General features: G+C 42.1%; 1 protein-coding gene across 2 annotated transcripts in view; it reads right to left on the reverse strand.

Moving 5' to 3' along the window:
* The window catches only part of LOC311238923 (acyl-CoA-binding domain-containing protein 5A-like), a 47,797-nt gene that overhangs the window by 1,682 nt on the left and 24,184 nt on the right, over positions 1 to 21,931 (reverse strand). Inside the window, exons 4-11 of one of the 2 annotated variants that reach the window (XM_084327121.1) lie at positions 13,430 to 13,502; positions 11,410 to 11,563; positions 7,697 to 7,912; positions 6,890 to 6,984; positions 6,515 to 6,698; positions 4,932 to 5,140; positions 2,307 to 2,357; positions 2,086 to 2,140 (exon numbers count right to left, since the gene is read on the reverse strand). In XM_084327121.1, coding sequence (XP_084183247.1) covers positions 2,114 to 2,140; positions 2,307 to 2,357; positions 4,932 to 5,140; positions 6,515 to 6,698; positions 6,890 to 6,984; positions 7,697 to 7,912; positions 11,410 to 11,563; positions 13,430 to 13,502 — 1,009 coding nt within the window. In that variant the 3' untranslated portion in view covers positions 2,086 to 2,113. Of the gene's footprint in view, positions 1 to 2,085; positions 2,202 to 2,306; positions 2,358 to 4,931; positions 5,141 to 6,514; positions 6,699 to 6,889; positions 6,985 to 7,696; positions 7,913 to 11,409; positions 11,564 to 13,429; positions 13,503 to 21,931 lie in introns of both variants that reach the window. The other variant, XM_084327120.1, reaches the window with a different exon arrangement.

The raw sequence follows: 21,931 nt of genomic DNA on the forward strand, positions 1-21,931 counted from the left end.
GGGCCCTCATTCATCAACGTGTTCTACGCACAGATCTGTGCTTACCCTGTGCGTACGATCATTTCTAAGCAAAGAGTGGGATTCATCAATTTCGATTTGAACTTGACTCCGTGCTTACATCTACGCACAGGTCAGACCACACTTACCTGACGCCCAGTGGTAGAATATATTATTACAACAAGGAAATGAGCTTCTGTGCATAATAACACTGGCATGTTCTGTACGAACCGTAGTTCATTATAGTTCATTGTAAAATAGCAACAGTAGTGTAATTATGGTCAAAACCCTATAAATAGCATTTGGAATAATAGATCTTTCTCTCAGAATGAATGCAGCATGGTTTATATAGCGTTATCGGAATATACGGGGTGTAGGCTACTGACTGACTGCGCTCCGCGTAGCTTGATTGATTGATTGATTGAAAAGTTTATTAACAGATTGCAGAATGGGTACAGTACAGTACAGCTCAGTACATACAATTGTTAATTGGGGATGCAGACCAACTTTCGTCTTGTTTATATCAGGGTCCCCCATTTTCAATTCATCATAAATCATAAAGCTCAACTCGTTATTATTTTGCGCACAGACCGCCGAAACACGGGAACGTTTTGATTATATTTAAAAGGCTTTACGTTAAACGAAACAAGTGGAATTTCGAAGCTGTAAGCAGAATAAGTCATATGAATATAGTGTTCTTCCCCCTTTTTACTGTATAAGAAAGAATAGAAAACGCATTGCAATGACACCATGCAGATAGTGGACAGACTATGTATATGATGGGATTCAAGTTCGCGTTTTTGTTGCTCATAGGCATGCTGTCAGAGTATGATATCTTAATCAAACATTCTAGAACATTTGTCGTCACAGATCATGTCCTAATAGAACATAGGCTATGGCATGGATCGTGATATTGTGTGGACTGTAATTATTACTGTACCGGTACCACCCATTGTGACAACAGCCTTGTGAGTCCCGCACACAAACATGATGGAATTCAAGTTCATGTATTGAAAGGCATGCCTACATCATACATGCAGTGAGATTCATTGTTCTTGTATATGCTCTCTATTATTGTTTATATAGGCTACCCAATACTGACATCAAAATAGATTGTAGTATGCCTCTAGAAATCATATGCAGCAGGTAGAAAATTGACGGGAGATCCATCGCGATTTGGAATAGAATTGAGGAGAACTTTAATCCCTGGGTATCAATCAAACAACACGGGAAAAGGCAGTCATATTCCAGCGCGGTCTTTATTAGCCGACAACAAAATAGATGCCTCTAAAAATCATATAGCCAATCGAACACAACTAATAAAGGCATTCATATTACAGCACGGTTATAATGACACACAACCAACGCCAAACAGTGGTCAACGAACGGTCTTTATTAGTATTCTGAGCTGTCCAGGCAGAATTGCAGCAATGGTCTTAGGGAGCCGTTGATATCTGACATCACCGTTTACAAGTCCGCCTTTTATTATTTATCCCATAATACGCGATAGTGTCTTCTTGGTTCGACAGCAGTGAACAATCTTCGTGGAGTTTCTCAGGGTTCCGCTCGGGTCAGTCCATTATTTCACATCCCATGGGGGGTGTTTCCTCATTTTCATGACCATATATGGATAATCATGCACGAGCATTGACGGTAGAACAAAGTGGTATTCATCAACACGGAGGGGCATAGAGCCTGCGTACGCACCGTGTGATGAATCCCGACTTCCCTGTGCGTACACTAGTTCTACATTCCGTGCTTACGTGTGGAAATAGAAATGTTCTACGCACACTATTGATGAATGAGGGCCCAGGACCTTCTTGCTGTGAGGCAACAGTGCTAACCACTTCAAATGGAATGGAGATAAAATAACATTGTTTCAGTGGTCAAAGGTCAGATAAATCCCTCCACATTAAGGATGTGAGTCTTGCAGCAAGATATAGTCAACCGTATGACTGGACAACCAGATGTTGTTTGATCTGATTTGGCTTGCAATTGCAGCCAATTAAAAAAAGATAATAATAACGTGACTAAACAATAGCAGTAAGGAATTGAGGGTTGCAAGCACTTGGCTAGCACTTCACTCACCTCCTCTTGCGCTGCAAGTAAAGCTGGACTAGCCAATGAGCAACCAGAGGCCAGGCTGTAGTCAAAATCACAGTGGTGGGAGACAGGTGAAATGGCCACCAGGATGGTCTCTGAAGCTATATATATATATTAAAAAAAAAAAGATAGATGATATTATGATGATAATTGCTATGATTCCTCATTAAAAATATAGTATTTTTGTGAACATTCGAGTAAAATACCTTTCGTACTAAAGGGAGGGTATCTTCCTGCCTTGGCGAAGGTGATCTAGACTGGAACAAGAAAATAGGAAGCATGTTAAAATGAAAATAAATGTTGGACATGTAAGGTGGAATGTATACCTTTTCAATGCATGGTGTGTAAGGGAAAAGAAATACAGGCAAATTATGTTTTTCTTTTTCCATACTGACAAATAAATAACAATAGGCTTTAAGTGGAGTCAAGCATCAGTGTTTTGCATGGTGAAAAGTCATACTGACAGTGTGAGTACAGTGAGGTCCATGAAGCGGTTTCAGGGGTAATAGTTACCAGTGTTCATTTCGTCAGCTATTTTTTATTTTAGTTTTAGTCTTAGTCATGTCTCAAATGCTCTTTTTTGTTTTCATCATATTTAGTCACCTTTATCTATTTTTCGTTTAGTCAAGTTTTAGTCAACTACAGGTCTGAGCATTTTCGTTTTAGTCTTTTTTGTTTAGTTTCGATTTAGTCTTTTTTGTTTAGTCTCGCCACTCAGTTACAGCCTCATAAGTTGGCGTGAGCTTTTTCTAAACAAAAAAAGCTAACGTTAGTGCTAGCCGGTTAGACTTATGTAAGCTATTTAATGTGTTGTATTGTGGTGGATCAACATAATGTAGCCATCCGTCATGCAGTAATGTAGGGAAGAAAGAGGAGAGTTTCCTTTTCTGTATGGTGCTTTATTTCCAGATCAATATGGGGTTTTACAGGTTGATACTTCCCTTCTCATACACAACACAGCTACCTGCTAATACGCTAGCTTCACAACAACAACAACAATGTAACATCCGGTCCGTCCTCCCATATCTACTGGGGGAAACAACACCCCCAGCATAATAGTGGTGCCCCTAAGACCATACAACTAGAGCAACACACAAAACCCCAGAACATTACAATAATTCACCCACAGAACGATGTGTTGGGGATAAGGGTTCCGCACGGACAATTATGTTTGTTACTTTCCTGTCTGCAAACGAGTTCCTGTTATCTAGCAAGTAGAAAGTGAACAGTGTTGACCTTGAAGTTGATGTTGAATAAACGCTTAGCAAGATTTTGTTTTGCAAACTACATTTTGCGTCGTTGTTTTTAGTCAACGACATTGCATGAATAATTTTGTCACGTTAGTGTCACATGATCTCGTCAGGGGAAAAAGCTTAGTTGACGACCATAATTTAGTCATCATTTTTGTTGACTAAATTAACACTGATAGTTACATTTTGTTAAGATAATGACTGCAGCTTATCTTTGCGTTGCATTCGGAGGAAAGGAATCGATGAGAGACGATGAACTCTTTAGCCTTTTTGGCTTGGTTTATTTCACATTGGTCATAAACATTGTTGCAGCGTGCACCTGCTACTTCAAGGTGCAGCTGAGAGAGGAAGAGAGAGAGCTGAGCAGGTGGACACACCCCTTTTATAGGCTCAGCACGGTGAAACAGATGTGGGCCTCTACCTTTAGTTAGAGCGCCCCATAGTGTTACAACAACATTACTGCACTCGTAATATATACAGAGAACACATTGATATAGCACATAATAGCACAACTGAGGACATTTTACCTTTACTCTTAACATTTCACTATTATTTAATCCACAAGAAGTTGTTACAATAACAGAATGTGACTATTCTGATCATAGGTTTAATTCTCTCCTCCAGTATCTCTCCACCAAAGAGACAGACAAAGGCAGACAGTAGTGGAATTCTGTACTAAAACACATTACATGTAAAAGCAAACAACTTATCAGATTGGAGACAGAATATTTTCAAATAGAGGTCTGTCGTCTAATTTGGGTCAATTTGGGTATTCTTGACTTGAGAATATGAGCCTGTATCTCAGTCAGACAACATTATTATAATAAATGTGTGTGAGAGATGCGGCTGGGTAGCTCAGTGGACTAAGCACTCGCCTACCACCGCAGAGACTCTGGGATCTAATCCAGCTGTCAGCGGTACCTCCGGCTTGGTCAGTCGTCCCTACTAACACAATTGGCAGTGTTAGCGGGTGGGAAGCCGGTGGGGTATGTGTCCTGGTCGTTGTAAACTGTGACTCCTACTGGTCGGTCGGGGCGCTTGTTCAGCAGGGAGGGGATCTGGGGGAAATAGCATGAACATCCACAGTTACATTCCCCCAGTGAAACTCCTCGCTGTCCGGTGAAAAGAAGCGGCTGGCGACTCCACATGTATCGGAGGAGGCGTGTGGTAGTTCTACACCCTCCCCAGGCCGACAGTGGGGCAATGCGAGCAACGACCAGGAAGGGAATTGACATAATGACAACAAATTGTCATTGTATCGGTCCCAATAATCCACTATTGGTTGTTCCCCAGAAGCACTGCCATAGACCGTCTCTCACCTTGGGCCAAAAGTGGCTCAGGAGGTAGAGCAGTCGTCCGGTAATGGGAAGGTTCCCTGTTTGATTCCCGCTCCTCCCGGCAGTGTGTCGGAAGTGTCCTTGAGCAAGGCACTTAACCCCTAACTGCTCCTGACGAGCAGGATGTAACCTTGCACGGTTGCCTCTGGCCATCGGTGTGAATGTGGTGAATGGGTGAATGTGAGGCATAAGTTGTGTAAAGCGATTTTGGAGTAAAAGTACTATATAAATGCAGTCCATTTACCTGTGAAACAGTCAGCACCTCCAGGGTGTGCAGCCTGTGCAGCACGTGAGACATGTCTTCCTGTAACCTCAGCAGTGCCATGGCGATCTGCTCGTTGACGTTGCCCCTGGAAACACTCCTAGAAGTCCTGCTCTGTGTGACACAGTAGCACTCGGCCTCTACGTCAATGCACAGCTGAGAGCCACAGCTGACCCTTGGGGACTGGGACCCTGAAACAGGAGGAACCGGTGTCATGAATATGAATGAATTCAAGCTTGATATCCTGAAAAAAGTAATTGATCTGCAAGACTCACTAATTTGCGTTGAGATCAACTATAGGCCAGGCTATATTTAAAAGGTTGAGATCAAATATCTTTATCACGGACTCCCGGGGCAATTGATCCATAATGATCCATTGTACAGTTTGTGAAAACTCAAGCTACTAACCATGATGATTAGGCAAATACTTTCAAATACACAGGAGAAGGCCTCCAAAGCACAACTTGGGAGGAGGGTCGATTATTGTCATGGGATACAGTATTAACATGAGCCAAAGGCCACTACAGTAGTCTTGTTTTTTTTTTACTCAGACAATAACACTATGGTCGCCAAAAACGCCGTACCACGTCATTCCCCGCCATGCTCATTCTGCCAAAGACGCCGTACCACGTCTTTGATATCAATATTTCAAAAATCTGTGATCGAAATCATATTTCTCCCCCGGAGACTTGAGATCTACTGTTGATCCCCTCTCAACTCTCCAACGGTTCAAGAGCGCCATCTGGTGGCCGATCGGCGGATCGCCCAGAGCGGAAACAGGAAATGGAAGCTGGTGCTCATTCCAATTCGGTCCGATCACTCGGTAATAGTCCCAGGACTCGAGCTAGACACAACGGATAGCAATCCGTTACCAATAACTCGATAAACAACATGATTTGGACGTATATACTATTATACAACCTGGAAATGGATAGCATATTTCTACATCCCATAATTGGAATATTTCTGTTCCACGCTCATCGCCCAACGCTATGAGGAAGCTACGGTAAGATTCAGCGTTATTTTTTACCGTGTTCGATACTAACTGCTCTAATGATCATATCACCCACACTAGATGAATCATCTAACGTTGGCCACGGAATTATAAATGACCCCCCCCCCATCCGGTCAACATCAGATGATCAGTAGTAACTTCTAGAAGCACGTCCATTTAAATTTTTTTATCTCGCGCAGATTCCTATCAAACTGTATTTGATCATCAATATAATGCATTTGGGGCTATAAATCACGTTCTGGAGAAAGCTGCAGAAAACGATAAAAACATACTTATACTTTAGACCGTATTTTAGTATGAATATGTGAATGAAAAAGTATAACGTTGCTACACCCTGAACAATAGATACTTGATGTTGAATGGGCCATAGTAATGTCAATTTAGCTATACAATTTAAAAAGTTATAGCCCTGCAAAGAAAGGGAACTTCTCCATGGACAAATAGAGCTGGCGGAGGATGGTATATTAAGAATATAAGCCTGGCGACCAAAGTGATAATATACTGTGTGTTGTACTCAAACCATTATATTATATAATTCAAGTAGTCTTGCCTCTTCCTCTTCTTGACAAGGAGCTGATGGAGCGGACTGCGCCAAGTCCTACTTCAAGACGGGGGTCTCCCAGTGGTTGTTCCTGTCCATTTAGCATCACCTTGGTTTCTCCCCAAAGGTCCTTTCGCCTAACGGAGGTGGTCCTTGATCCAGATGAGGAGATTTTTGATGGACCGCCAGACACCTTCAGTGGGGAAAGATATGATTTCAACCACAGGCTTTTGTCTGAACACTTCATCACCCGTTGTTTTGCAACCAATATGTCTGTGATCAAATACTATGAATAACAGATGACAAACCAATTCGATTTTTTAAATGTTCTGTCTTTCCATTTTCTTTCAGACCAGCAAGGTGATAGGAGGCAGAACACTCTACCTCTTCCATGGCGAGATGTTCCATTGAGTCACAGAATTCCTCATTATCTGAGTCAGTGGCCCGATGACTCTTTTCAAGAATGACATCACTGTGATCTGATTGGATAATTCAAAGCAGTTATATAGTTAGGCAAAGGAAGGAATAGGACGATAATATGATGCTGAACCCTAAAGGGGAATTCATTTCCAAACATTTGTGACTCCAAGTGCTCAGTAAAGGTCACAATGAGGATTGGCAAATAGGAATCTATTTGTAATGCCTGTTTGAGAAATTGATGGGACAATATCACATCTATATTTCTATAGAAATAGAAATAGATAATTATATTATAGAAATTATAATAAAAAAAACAGGAAGTGACTGCCCTTTTTATAATTCTTCAACTGTATTTGGTACGTGATTGATACAATATAACTCTAGTATTACATCTCCTTTTACCAAATAATGCTTTTATCAACATGGCATCCACTGTGTTTGCGTTCATGAGACAGGTTTGTCTAACTCTAGCTTATTTTACAAAACATCATTAGTGAGACATGGCATTATGATCTACAATTGTAAATTGAAATTTTAGTCTACACTACAGCACTTGTTCACATTGATAGATACTGGATTCATAGTATTCTAATGACGCGTTTTGCCATACAATATGGTGCAATGCCACAGCTCATTGGTCACAGCAGCTACATTGGAAGCGATGATACATTAGCCGTCGACCAATGTTTAACGTCTGTTTATTTAGTGCTGTTATTTGCTACCATAGCCTTTGTTTATATAGTTATCCTAAATGACTATGTGGTTTCTTACCACTGAGGTGTCCATTGAGGTGGCTGTAGGGATTGTTCTTTACACAGGGCTCTATGGAGCAGGCTAGTTCTTCCTCCTCTTCACTGTTGAATGAGCTGTGAGTCCCGTTGGTGAGGGAGGACAGGCTGGGCTCCACACTGCTGCTGGACCCCCAGGCGCTGGACCTCCACCTCCTGCCCTCCACCCTCAGCGTCCTCGGGTCAGGGCTTCTCCGCTCTGAGACACCGCGAGGGGAGAAATATATTTGACCAGTATGTCCGATTAAGCTAAACTGATGAAGTGGACAGCACTCTTTCTGTGCCCAGTTTGACATTGTATGTCTGGCCCTGGGTGTCCTTACTTTCTTTCTTTAATTTACGGGACGTTTTCACTATTTTATTTTGTAGGGTTGTTTCATGTCTCTGCGGGGAAAGACTCAAGGAAGATCTATGGTGAAAAGTGCACTGCAAAGCATGTTCTTTGCTCACACACCGCATGTCAACAGTGTTGTGTGATTCTGCTTGGGTTGTGAGATATATAGAGGCAGTCTTGTCTTGTTTTATGTGGTAAATGATACGTGATGTCCTGAGTTCGCTTTTTTGTGACAAAACATCAACTCTCACAACACAAAAGGTGAACTTCAATGACTACTAATACTACTACTGCTACTACTACTACTACTACTACTACTACTACTACTACTACTACTACTACTACTACTACTACTACTACTACTACTACTACTACTACTACTACTACTACTACTACTACTGCTACTACTACTACTACTACTACTGGTGGTACCTTTTTCCTCCTCCTCTTCATATTCGTCATCGTCCTCATCATCACCATCCCCCTGCTCATCCTCCTCTTCTTTATCCATTTCAGAATCACTGCTTTCCTCCTTTCTCTCCAATTGGCTCTCTCTCTCCTTGCTACTGTCAGCCATGCCACTGACATGTATGTCTTTAACTCTCTCTGTGGTGTTTTGTATATCTTCCCACAGATCCCCAAATCCTTCACAATGTGGAAAATACTTTTTACGGCCTATCTTCGTGACTTGTTGTAACCATATACAGTTATAACTAAAGCGGGATACATCTACAGGAAGCAAATACACACTACATACCACCTACAATTCTACAGTACTACTACGTCCACACAACATTTAGCACAGTCTTAGGATACAAGTCAGGTTATATATATATATGGAATAAAGAGAAGCAACAATAAACTACATGGATACTACTGGATATATTGTCCTCCATCGACTCAAATCCTCAGGGTACCCACTACCCACAATACATCAGCATCATTCTAATCTAAATCAAGTCCATAAATAGAGTCCACAATAATCTGCCAGCCTTTGTCGCCAGTTAATAAGAGAGGCTAATGAAAGTGAAGCAATTTAGGTTAAAATAGGCTCATGCAATGGGGGTTCTTGACGAGCATATCAAACAACTAGACATCTAGTATATGTTCTAATCTACTGCCATTGATAGTACAGAGGATGACTTGCCTTCCATTGTTGGTTTCATATATGGCTTTAGCAACACGTCTGATGTGAACGGAGAAAAAGACACAGATATATTGTTCAAAATATGTTGTTCAAAAAGAGCAATTCCAAAACTGATGAGGGATATAATAGGAGCAAGGATACAACCCAGTTCCAACTTGAGTATTCTAGTGTTTTGTTGATTAAGGTCTATAATAGGACTGTCTTAGTCCTTATCTTAGCTCTTCGTTGATTAATTGGTCAATGTGGTCTTAGTCAACCAAGACTTTGTCTTCCGATTAGTTATTTATTTTATGCTTTTTCCATGCTGAATGAGTTATTTAATAAAAGATGATGGAGTACGGGCGGCCGGGTAGCGCAGCGGACTAAGCGTCTGTCTACCACCACAGAGCCAGTGGGATCTAATCCGGCTGTGGTGCCTCCGGCTTGGCCGACCGTCCATACTGACACAATTGGCAGTGTTAGCGGGTGGGAAGCCGGCATGGGTGTGTCCTGGCGACTCCTACAGTTCGGTCGGGACGCCTGCACAGCAAGGGAAGGATCTGGGAAAGGTAGTGTGACCTTCCACACATTACACTCTCCCAGTGAGAGTCCGCGTTGCCAGATGAAAAGAAGCGGTGGGCTGGGTACACATTAGTGCACTGCATCCCTGCCTGAGCCCGACGGGGCCCTACCCGACCCGACGGGTTCGGGCTGGGTAGGGCTTTGTTTTTAAATAAATAATTCGGGCTCGGCCGCTATACTCATATAACTAGGGTTATATAGGATAACCTTACGGTTTCAGTTTCTGTTTCGCGTAACGTAGTGCTGTCATCAGAGATTGAAGCCTCGTGTCTGAGGAGTCCAGATGTATAAGTTAACAGATAAAATAGTAAAGGGAAAGGGAAAGCTGCATTTTTTGAAACATTTGGATGTAATTACCGCAGCCCGCAGGGAGAACTCGAGGGGAGCAGAACAGTGATGAAGCCCTCAGGTGGATGATGAACAAATGAACCGGACCGAAGTGGCATTGGTTGTTTGAAGTTGGAATATAGCCAGTTGGCGAACGTTTTAATTTGTTCTTGGATGTATGTAGCCGGTTGGCGAAGTTTTGTTAACGTTGTTCAACGCGTTGCTGACATCAACAGCGAAGTGGTGAGTCTGATTATTATTATTTGCTGGTGTGGGTCGCCGCTGCCCTGTTCTGTTGTGCTTTCATTATATAAATGGTGCTCTGCTCGAAATCTGATTTCTGCTTTCTGTTTGTTTGTATAGTGACTGGGTAGGCTATTGTGTCGTGTGTGTGTGTGTGTGTGTGTGTGTGTGTGTGTGTGTGTGTCAAAGAAGATTCCATATAGCCTTCAATACGTTTTACGAGGCTGCCGTGTGAGTCAGTCTAAGCGAGCACTGCGACGGCATTCTAATAAGAGCGAAACAGGCTATGTAAATGCTTCTTAGTTTTCAGCGTGATATGCGTTATTTAGGCAGACCTATTGGACATTTTCGTTTTTGTTTATTTATTAACTTAATATATAAACAGTGTTTCGAATATCTAAAACAAAAACAAAAAATTATATTTGGCTATAATATAATGCTTGTTAGTTTTCAGCGCGATATGCGCCTATCTGTTATTTAGGCAGACCTATTGGACATTTTCGTTTTTGTTTATTTATTAAGTTAATATAAAACCGTGTTTCGAATATTTAAAACAAAAAAATAAATTATTTTTTTTTAAGTCTAAATAAAAATAAAAAAAATTCTGGTTTTCATTCGGGCTAGGGCTTCAAATGTTGCATTATAGTCGGGCTTATTGTCGGGCAGGGCCTGAACGTCATGGGCTCGGGCTGGGCATGGGCTTAATTTCAAGGCCCTTGCAGACCACTAGTACACATGTGTCGGAGGAAGCATGTGATACTTAGTCTCCGCCCTCCCAGACCGACAGTAGGGGGTAGAGTGCGCAACGACCAGGAAGGGGATTGGGAATTGGCATAACGACTAACATTGGGATTGGAGAAAAACGGAAAAAGGGGAAAAAGAGAATAAAAAATAAAAAAAAATAAGATGACGAGTACATCTCAGGTAAGTGCTAGATTTAGAGAGGTCCTCCTGAATGATTGCACGTTGGGAAGACAAATTTGTCAATTGAATCAACTAATCGATTAGTCGATAAAGTCCTATGACTATTTCTATTTCTTTAGATGGGGACAGCTCTAATCTACAACAGGTGTATTTTTGGCACCTGCGTCTCTTGTAAACGGCCTGGTAAATGGCCTTCTGTCCACTTCATTTTCTTCATCCTCTCCTCCTCTTCCGCTATCCACCTCTGCGTAGAAGGTCCCCAGTTTTTCCACCAGGTCTGAGACCTCATCTGAGATGGGGATGGTCTCTAGAATCTGATGGGGCAAAATGAAAGAGAGAGAGAGAGAGAGAAAGAGAGAGAGAGAGAGAGAGAGAGAGAGAGAGAGAGAGAGAGAGAGAGAGAGAGAGAGAGAGAGAGAGAGAGAGAGAGAGAGAGAGAGAGAGAGAGAGAGAGAGAGGAGGAGGACTGGCTTTGACACAAACACTGGCTTTTTACCACTCCACCTAATAAGATCTCATTAATTATGCCCATAATATCATTATATTTAAAAACTGTAAACTATCTAGTACAAATTAATTTGGTCGAGGGTAGTTGAGTTAAAAGAGTTTGTCACAATCACGGCGAGAGCCTCCATCTCTCCGCCTGCTTCCACACCCTTATATGGGCAGCTTCCGACGCCATCTTCCCCACGCTGTGATCTGGCAACAATCAGCCCAGCTGAGAGTCGTCAGCTCATCACCGGCCCGGATATCAACCCTGCGGATCCTGCTCCTGATCGTCTCAGTGATATTCCATCTAACCTAGGTACGAGGACGTACCCAGCTTGCCTGCTCTGTCTGTACTGCCTGCCATGTCCTAACCTCTGTTCTCCCTGTGCCCAGGACCATCACTCTCGGCCGACACTGTCTCCTGACGTACCACACGCCCGGACGTTCCTGAGAAACTCAAGCAAGAGTCACTACTAGTCCAATGTCGCACATTCTTGTATATTCTCTATTGCCTTGTCTGCTCAAAACCCAAAGGAATTAAAACCTACCTAAAACGCTCCATTCTCTCTCTCCCTGTGTTCTGCTATTGGGCTCCGCCACCGCTGCCCTAACAGAGTTAAGATGTGATGTCATTATGATGTACATTATTCCAGGAAGTAATAAATACAGCTCAGAGAATTTATGAAAAACACCAAGGACTGGCGGCTGGGTGGCGCTGCGTCCTACATTGCGCTCATCACCAACGCAAGAGACACCGGGTTCGAATCCGGCTGTCGGCATTGCCTCCGGCTTGGGCCGGCCGTCATACTAACTCAATTGGCAGAGTTAGCGGGTGGAACCCGATTGGTGGTAATCTGGATGTTGTGGACAGCGACTCCTACAGGTCGGTTGGGGGACGCCTGCACAGCAGAGACAGGAAATGACGGGGGTAGTGTGAGTCCGCGCTGGCAGGTGAAAAGATGTGACAGGCTGCCTCCTCGTGTATCGGAGGGGACACGTGATGCAAGGCTTCTATCCTCCCTACAACCGGCCAGTGGGGGGCATATGCGAGCAACGTTCAAGACAGGGGAGGGGAGAATTGGCACAGCGAAAATTGGGATGGGAGAAAAATAGAAAAAGTGGATAAAAAATAAAAATAAAACACCAAGGACTGATTCATATATATATATATATATATAATTATTATTTTTATTATTATTTAAAGAAAATTCCCGTTATTTCACTGCTGTATTTTATTACTACCGGAATGATATACTTGACATCATAGTGACATAATTCCACCTTCCACATTCCACCTCTTTAAACTCAATAACTCTCAAACCAAATTAATTTATACAAGATGGTTCATAAATGTGTGAAATGATGCGCACAATGAATCAGCTTTATTTTTTGGGGTGGAGTGTTCCTTTAAGACTGTAATCTGTATACTGCTTATATTCAGTATTAATTAAACAAAGAAAGATCATAACAATAATAATAATAATAATAATAATAATAATAATAATAATAATAATAATAATAATAATAATAATAATAATAATAATAATATAAATAATAATAATAATAATAATAATAATAATAATAATATAAATAATAATAATAATAATAATAATAATAATAATAATAATAATAATAATAATAATAATAATAATAATAATAATAATAATAATAATAATAATAAAGGTCCTTACCAGCTGGATGTCATCAACATAATTCATCATGGCTTCCTCCTTGGTCATAATCCCTAATGAGCTCCATGCATCCCTGACAGAGCAGATATAGGTGAATTCAATACTTAGACCTGCAACGCTACATGATAGCTGTTGTAGAGGTTGACCCACCCCTCCTGTTTCTCAACCCTGCATTTGTATTGCAGGATTTTCCAAACAATTCTTCTTGTGGTGGAGCAACAGTAGGTTATACTGTCACCCCAATACAGCAAGCATAGTGGTCATTCTACAATAGCTATCATCTGTACATATAGGCTACTACGCCTTCATACTCTCAATATTGCAATAGTATCCTCAACATGAATTCAGATGAAGCTAATTTCATTGGCCACACCTCTGGCTCTTGCCAAGAGGTCTGAAAGCTTTCTATGGGTGGTTGGGGGTAGTATGTGTGCTGGTGGGAGCCACAATTTGATGGGCTCACTGAATTCAAAAGCCGTTTAAACAAAGCTCCTTGCACACGTGCCACATGAAGAAGAGGCACGCTGCTTGGTTTTCTTGCTCTGCTCCGCCCAAGTAAAATTTGACTGGTTTGACTTGTGACGATGACCCACGGTGCGGTCACCCCTTTCTAACAGAACTTCTTCGGAAGATTATAGTCAAAGATACTGAATATAAGGGAGATGACATGTTCCACGCTCTGCCAATGGGATGAAAATAGAACAGTTTCTGTCTCCTGTTTGTCCGAGCCATTGATGCAATACATTTAGAGGAAAAATATATAATCAATTAATCTGATGTTTGCTTGTGCTGAATAGTTTTCATTTGAATGCCTAAAAGGCACCTTTCATTGAACAAATTATATAAATGAACTTCCCCCACAGAATCCCTCAGTGAGGCTTTAGGCTGTGCTATTTTTATTTTATTTTATTTAATAATTTTGCTCAGCTGTATTTAACATTACATAGAACAAGCATCCTTTACAGATGGCATCAAGAGGCCGACGGGCATTAAAAATACTCATTATCTCCCAAACTCAAACCAAATTAATCTACTCAAGAGGATTGTACAGTGGGATATGAGACATCACGTGTATCAACAATGTTTTTCCGTTTTAATTTTTTTTTGTGAGGTGCACTTTTAAGTTTTAACCCTACAATTACATTAGAATGAATTTATATTTACAGTTAAAGAGCACATTCAACAATGTCACAAATAACCAACCTCCTTTGCTTTATGATTAAGCACATTAACTTACATTATTACATGGCGTTTTAACATTCGCCGAAATGCTTGATTGTGATGATTGGTCAATAGCGCTCGTCAGAGGTCCGTTATTACTCGATAACGGACCTCTGCCGAGCAATAATGACCGCTGTTCGCAGCTGTAGCAATCAAGCCCACTGACACACACTGCATCAGTGCAGCCAATCAGACACACCTGCCGGCTGCCAGCGAAGCTGCCGGCGATGACAGCGCAGAGCGACAGAACAGAACTGCGTCTGCATTTGATCTCGTCTTGTCGATGGTGTAAAATTAGAATTAGAATACGCCTCTGTATTCTAAACTCTGTGTCGGTCAATTATTTTGCGACAATGACCTCGTAGCTATACATTATCCCTTACATAATGGATATAAATAGTTAATAAAGAAATATTATACCATTAACACAAGTCTTTGGTCTGTCTATGGCTCTAGGCAGACATAGATTTCTTTTTAGACTGGTGATGTTTTTTTCTCTATCTCTATAGCTCTCTCTATAGTCTCTTCTCATACAGTAGCTCCATATCAAATGTTCAAAGGGCTCCTCTTCTTGCTGAGCTCACTTTGAAGTACAACAGTATTGGAAACATGACCTCTTACCACGCCACGGCCCATATACGGGCCCCTCTTGAGGACGATTTGCCCACCGGCACGACATGCCACTTTGGCGACCTCTAGTGGCTCGGGTGTGCATATTTTTAAATACAATATATATATCGAATTAAAGCCCTATTTGTTGCCTGTCGATTGACGTTTCAGGCGACAGAATCCGTTCTGTCCGTTCTCGAGTTACATGCCGATATGTGAGGCATGCGCCGAAGTAGACGGCAGACTTTTTAATTTTTTTCAAATACCACTCTCGACTCCCGAGTCTCTGTCAATCATTTGCCGATCTCGAAAATGATTGGACAGGGTTGTAACGAATGAGTGTGGCTTTCCAATGGTACCCCACGTGGGAATGAGCTAATCAGTTTTTCCAGCCATACAATTTTTTTTGGAAATACTACTTCTGGAATACTAACCTCTTATCTCTTTCTGCGCCATACCCGAGATTTCTCTGGTTTCAAACCCAACCGCTGAGCGCCAACCCAGAGATTTCTTGGGTTTAGATCCTTTTTAGTTTTTTTTGATTGTCCCATTCTAAACACTCGCGCGGACCTGCCTGTGTCTCCCTGGCACCGCTGCCTACGTTATAATTGCAATGACGATCGAATCCCGACAGGTGGCAGTATCGCCTACCTTTTGAACTGGGTCTCTAAGGTGTCTTTCAGTACTGAGGTACCTCCGGCTGCAGGAATCCCTTCCCCCTCAAAGTGAATCAGCACACAGTGATCTGTCAGAGATTTGCTCGCCTGAAACCTATTGTGGGAGCTATTAACTATTTTTACATTGATTTGTTATGTGATTTTGTAGTATTAATTTGTTTACGGCCATATTATTTAAGTTATGAGTCGCAGCTAAATGCTTTTACTTTGAAGGGGTTCTGGGCAATTGGGAAGCACAGCTGGGTGTATTTAGGTAATTAGAGGCAATAGCACAGTGGGCATCAGGGAAGGTATATGGTTTTTACCAGCGTCAGGAGATCATATAGAATCAAACATAATTTTTCTGTATTCTTTGATTAACAGACAATAAACACCACAAAACAGTCAAATGCTGTCTGGACAATGGACTTCCTGATCTGCGTGAGATTCGCTGCCCTGGTGCTTCAGTGGCTTTTTAGTTTTTATTAGTTGTTGTTGACAAATAGCCACTACATAAAGTAAAAACCGTTCCTTATTGAAGCGGACACTTTTTATTGTTGTTTTGGATTTTTGCCGTTGGACGTTTTGGACATGGAAACACCACGCTCAAACGGAGGATCATTCAGATCAGAGGACATGGATGCTGGCGCTCCAGCGTTTGGTCTGGAGATCGAAGACTATGATCAGTGACTTTTGTGAAGCTTGAATTGCCTTGGATCAACCTGTTAAAGACACGATCGGAGAACGGAGGACCACACGGTCTAATGGACGTCACACTCGAACAAAACAACATCATTGGTATGTGAAGAATAATCCGTCAGCTTTATTGGAAAAAGGCAAACTTATTGGAGTGACTGAATTATTGTCTCGCGACGCTAAATGATGTTGATGAATATTGGGAGTTGTTGAACTTCATTGTAAAGACATTCATTCATAAATCTCCGACGTGAAGTTGGCTGTATGAACCAATCAGACAGTATGGAGCAGCTGGTTGGGACATATGAGACAACGCCTGTGGTTGGTTCAAACGTTGCAAGTGTGAAGAATGTTGCTCCGCCCAAGCCCTCTGTAAAACGGGGCATCAAGTTTACCGCAAAAGGGTTGGCATTTTACATGCAATCATGTCAAGAAAAGAGGTCTGCAAAAATCAAACAGGCCAAGAAATACATTGAACCAATACGTACCTTGCTGAAATCTACTGACAATGTGAACTATGTACAAGCTCATTTGAGTAACTTCATCAATTGTTATGAGGACGCTAAGGACATGCATTAGTCTTTCATAAATATGGATTTGCCTGAGGAAGAGGTTAAAAGGCAAAATACATGTTTCAATGCAACAATAATGAAATTTTGTAATTTCACAGAGGATGTAAGGGTTTGGTTGTCTGCTGCTGGGCACCCTCAGGTGGAATCAAATGCAAATATTTACAATGAAACTAATGATGTTGTTGAAACAAATGAAGATGATGATGAGGCTCAATCTAAACAAAGTGTTGTTATTGATGATATCAATCCTGAGGACAGTGCCTCTAACATTTCATGTACAAATGAAAAGCAACAAAAGCCACACTCCAGTGTATCAAAGACATCAAAGACATCATCCACCGCGTCTACCAGGCTAAAGGCGGAGGCTGACAAAGCATCACTACTGGAGCGGATGAAAGCCTTAAAAAGAAAACATGAGTTGGAAGCAAAGCAGGAGGAACTAAGGAAGGAAAAGGAACAGTTTGCTCTGGAAACTGACCTAGCTGCAGCCAATGCGAAAATCAATGTGCTGGAAACCAATTCAAAATGTAACTCTAAAAGGTCGGATGGAATGAACTCGTATCTGGACAGGAATATAGCTCAAAGAATGACAGGCCAACTCAATCCTCAAGCTGGTCAATTTGTCCCGCAGGGAAATAACATGCAAAATGAATTTCATCCTGAGGCCCAGGCTGTCACTGTAAGGCCCAAAGGACCATCACAGACCATCGGGTTTAAAGATGCATCACAGACTGTCAGGCCTAAACAAATGGCAGTATTACAGACGGACCTCAGACCACTATACACTCAGGCACCAACACAAGTGGTCCATGATGCTCAACAGACAGGACGAGCATCCTCCCTGAATATGGCATGCAATAATGACACCCAAAATGACATTGTGAATATCATGCAACGCCAAACTGACATCACTACAATGTTGGTACAGCAAAATTTGGCATCTTCTCTACCAGTGAGAAATATAGCCATATTTGATGGTGATCCTCATCAGTATCATTCCTCCATCAGATCCTTTGAAAGTTGTGTTGAGGTTAAAACCGACAATGCAAGTGATTGTTTACACTTTTTAGAGCAGTACACCAGGGGACAACCAAGAGACCTGGTGAAAAGCTGTCAGCACCTACCCTCTGTTCAGGGATATCAACGCGCTAAATCCCTGCTTGCTGAACATTTTGGAAATTAATACAAAATTGCTTCTGCTTAAATGGACAAAATTGATAGCTGGCCTCTGGTTAAAGATGAAGATGTAAAATCACTACAATCATTTTCTCTGTTCTTGCGAGAATGCTCTAATTTAACACAGAGAATCATGCAAATGAATGAGTTGGACATGCCATCAAACCTCAGGAACATTGTGATGAAGCTTCCTTATAAGCTGAGGGAGAAATGGAGGAACGTCGCATGTGATTTGCAGGAGCAACGTGGTTGCAGAGCACTATTTATTGACCTTGTGAACTTTGTTGAAAAACAAGTTAGAATTGCCTCTGATCCACTGTTTGGAAATATTCAGGATTCAAAATGTACCAGCCGCAACAAACCCCCCATTGACAGTCAACCAAGGCAAAGGAAACAGAGCACCTTTGCCACCAGTGTCACTGCAATGAAAGAAGGAAACAACAAAAGGTACATGGATAATAAGATCAAGTCCTTCTCTGCCCAAAGTCACATCAAATGCTGTTTATTCTGCCAACGAACAAGCCACTCACTTGAAAAATGCTCACAGTTTAAGTTAAAGATACAAAAGGACAAAATACATTTCATAAAGGAGCATGGAATTTGTTTTGGTTGCTTGAAAGTGGGACACATAAGCAAAGACTGCAGGAGTCGATTGGATTGCAGTGTGTGTCAGCAAAAGCATCCATCAGTCCTCCACATTGAGCAGAAGGGTATAAGTACACCATTTAATAAGGCAGAAGAGCCTGTGAGCCATCTGAGTGTAACATCTGTTCAGTCTCAAACATGTGGCCGTATAGGGGCCGGAGATGAGGACAATGCTGTGTTTTCGATTGTTGCAGTTCAAGTGAAAAGCCAAGTGACTGACAGAGTTGTGCAGACATATGCATTCTTGGATCCGGGAAGTTCCGGTACTTTTTGCACTCATAACCTGGCAAAGAGACTGGGGCTAAGTGGCAAGCCAGCCAATATTCTATTACGAACAATGGGGCAAGAGAAAATTGTGAGCACCAATGTATTGTCTCACTTGGAAGTGTCTGGCATGGATAAGGAGGATTTTATTGAATTGCCCAATGTCTTAACCCAAAGAGCTATGCCAGTGTCACGTGTGAACATTCCACGACAGGATGATGTGGAAAAATGGCCTTACTTGAGTAACATAAAGCTGCACGACTTGAATGCAGATGTGGATTTGCTCATCGGAACTGATGCAGCAAAAGTAATGGAACCATGGGAGCTGATCAACAGCCAAGGTGAAGGACCATATGCAGTCAGAACAAGAGTCGGCTGGGTCATAAATGGACCACTTAGGAGTGGAAGTAACAGCAGAGTTAAGACTGGCTGCTCTGTTGTCACAACAAATCGAATATGTGTGGAACATCTGGAAGAAATGCTCATGAAGCAATACAACCATGATTTTAATGAAAAAACATCAGAGGGGTCATTGGAAATGTCAAGGGAGGACATTCAATTCATGAAGATAATGAGAAGAACAACAGAGTTGAAAGATGGACATTATTACATTGACTTACCTTTCAGAGAAGAGGAACCGGTCTTGCCAAATAATCGCTGTGTTGCAGAGCAGCGACTTCAAGGCCTGAAGAGGAAATTTGAAAAGAACATCAAGTTTAAAGAGGAGTACACCTCATTTATCAATGATATGCTGGTTCAAGGTTATGCTGAAGTTGTACCCATTGAACAGCTGGAACAAGATGAGGGAAAAGTGTGGTACATTCCCCACCATGGAGTACATCACCCCACCAAAGGAAATCTGAGGGTTGTATATGACTGTGGAGCCTCATTCAAAGGAACATCTCTGAACTGTCAGCTCTTGCAGGGCCCCGATCTCACCAACACTCTTATGGGGGTCCTCATTCGCTTCAGGAAAGAGCCTGTCGCAATCATGGCTGACATCAAGGCCATGTTTCATCAGGTGCGGGTGCCTGATAAACATGTGAACTTTCTTCGCTTTCTTTGGTGGCCTCAGGGCAACACTGACCAGGAACCAAGGGAATATCGAATGAGGGTACATTTGTTTGGAGCTGTTTCGTCCCCCAGTTGCGCCAATTACGCCTTGAGGCGAACTGCAGAGGACAATGCAACTCACTTCCCTCCTGAAGTGATCAAAACAGTCAATCACAACTTTTATGTAGACGACTGCCTGAAGTCTACATCCTCGGAGGGAGATGCAATTAAGCTTGTAAAGGATTTGACTCTGCTCTGTAGTCAGGGAGGATTCAGCCTTCAAAAATGGGTGACAACCAGCCGTTATGTTTTGTCATCGATCCCAGGTGACATCAGAGCAGCAGAGATGAAAGAGCTGGATTTGGACAAAGATCACCTGCCTATGGAAAGAGCACTTGGACTGCAATGGTGCGTTGAGTCCGACCAGTTCAGCTTTAGGACTTCATTACAGCCACGCCCACAAACCAGGAGAGGTATCTTGTCGGTGGTCAGCTCTCTGTATGACCCTATAGGATTTTTGGCTCCTTTTACAATGCCAGCCAAGTTACTGTTGCAGGAGCTTTGCCGGCAAAACCTGAAGTGGGATGAACACATTTCCCCCTCCTTCTCCAAACAGTGGTCTGATTGGCTGAGCGACCTCCAAAGGATGAGTGTATTCAAGGTGGAACGCTGTATCAAAACCCTGAACTTTGAAACATCTGTGACAGCACAAATTCATAATTTTGCTGATGCCAGTGAAGCTGGTTATGGTACAGTATCGTACCTGAGACTGAAGGATAAAGATAGAGACGATAAGGTGCATGTTTCATTTCTTGCCGGAAAGGCCAGAGTTGCACCTCTGAAGCACATCACCATTCCTCGTTTGGAACTCACAGCAGCAGTCCTTGCTGTCCGAATGGATGGCATGCTTCAAAGGGAACTACAGTGGCCACTGGAGAAGTCAGTGTTTTGGACCGATAGCACGACTGTCATCAAATACATCTCCAATGAAACCAGACGTTTTCATACGTTTGTTGCCAACAGAGTCACTGTAATCAGAGAAGCTACAGATGTTGACCAGTGGAAGTATGTGGGCTCCAAGGTCAATCCTGCTGATGAAGCATCACGTGGATTGAGAGCTGAAGAATTTCTCACACACGGAAAATGGATTAAAGGCCCAGATTTCCTGTATTTGCCTGAAAATGAGTGGCCTACACTGGAAATGGATTCAGTGATTCCCATTGATGACCCGGAGGTCAAAAGAGAAGTGGCAGTGAATGCCATTGTTAAGGATTCAGAAAATCCAACAGACCATCTCATCAACTACTTCTCATCTTGGAAGAAGCTTAAAACGTCTGTTGCCTGGTTCCTTGAACTTAAAGGACTTCTGTTGCTTCTGAGTAAAAAAAGAAAGGAACTTAAAGCTACCGAAGATGACAAAGATGCTGGAGTGAAAAGTACAGTTGAACAGAAACTCAAGAGCTTCAAAGCCACACTCTGTGGAAAACATTTGACTCCAGACGATTGTGATGAAGCAGAAAAGGCAATAATTTGTTTTGTTCAGAAACACAGGTTCAAGAGTGAAATTGCCTCCCTCAAACATGGCTTAAATATCGTCTCCAAGGACAGCC

Source organism: Notolepis coatsorum (genome assembly GCF_963971535.1).
Source record: "Notolepis coatsorum genome assembly, chromosome: 13".
Classification (NCBI taxonomy): domain Eukaryota; kingdom Metazoa; phylum Chordata; class Actinopteri; order Aulopiformes; family Paralepididae; genus Notolepis; species Notolepis coatsorum.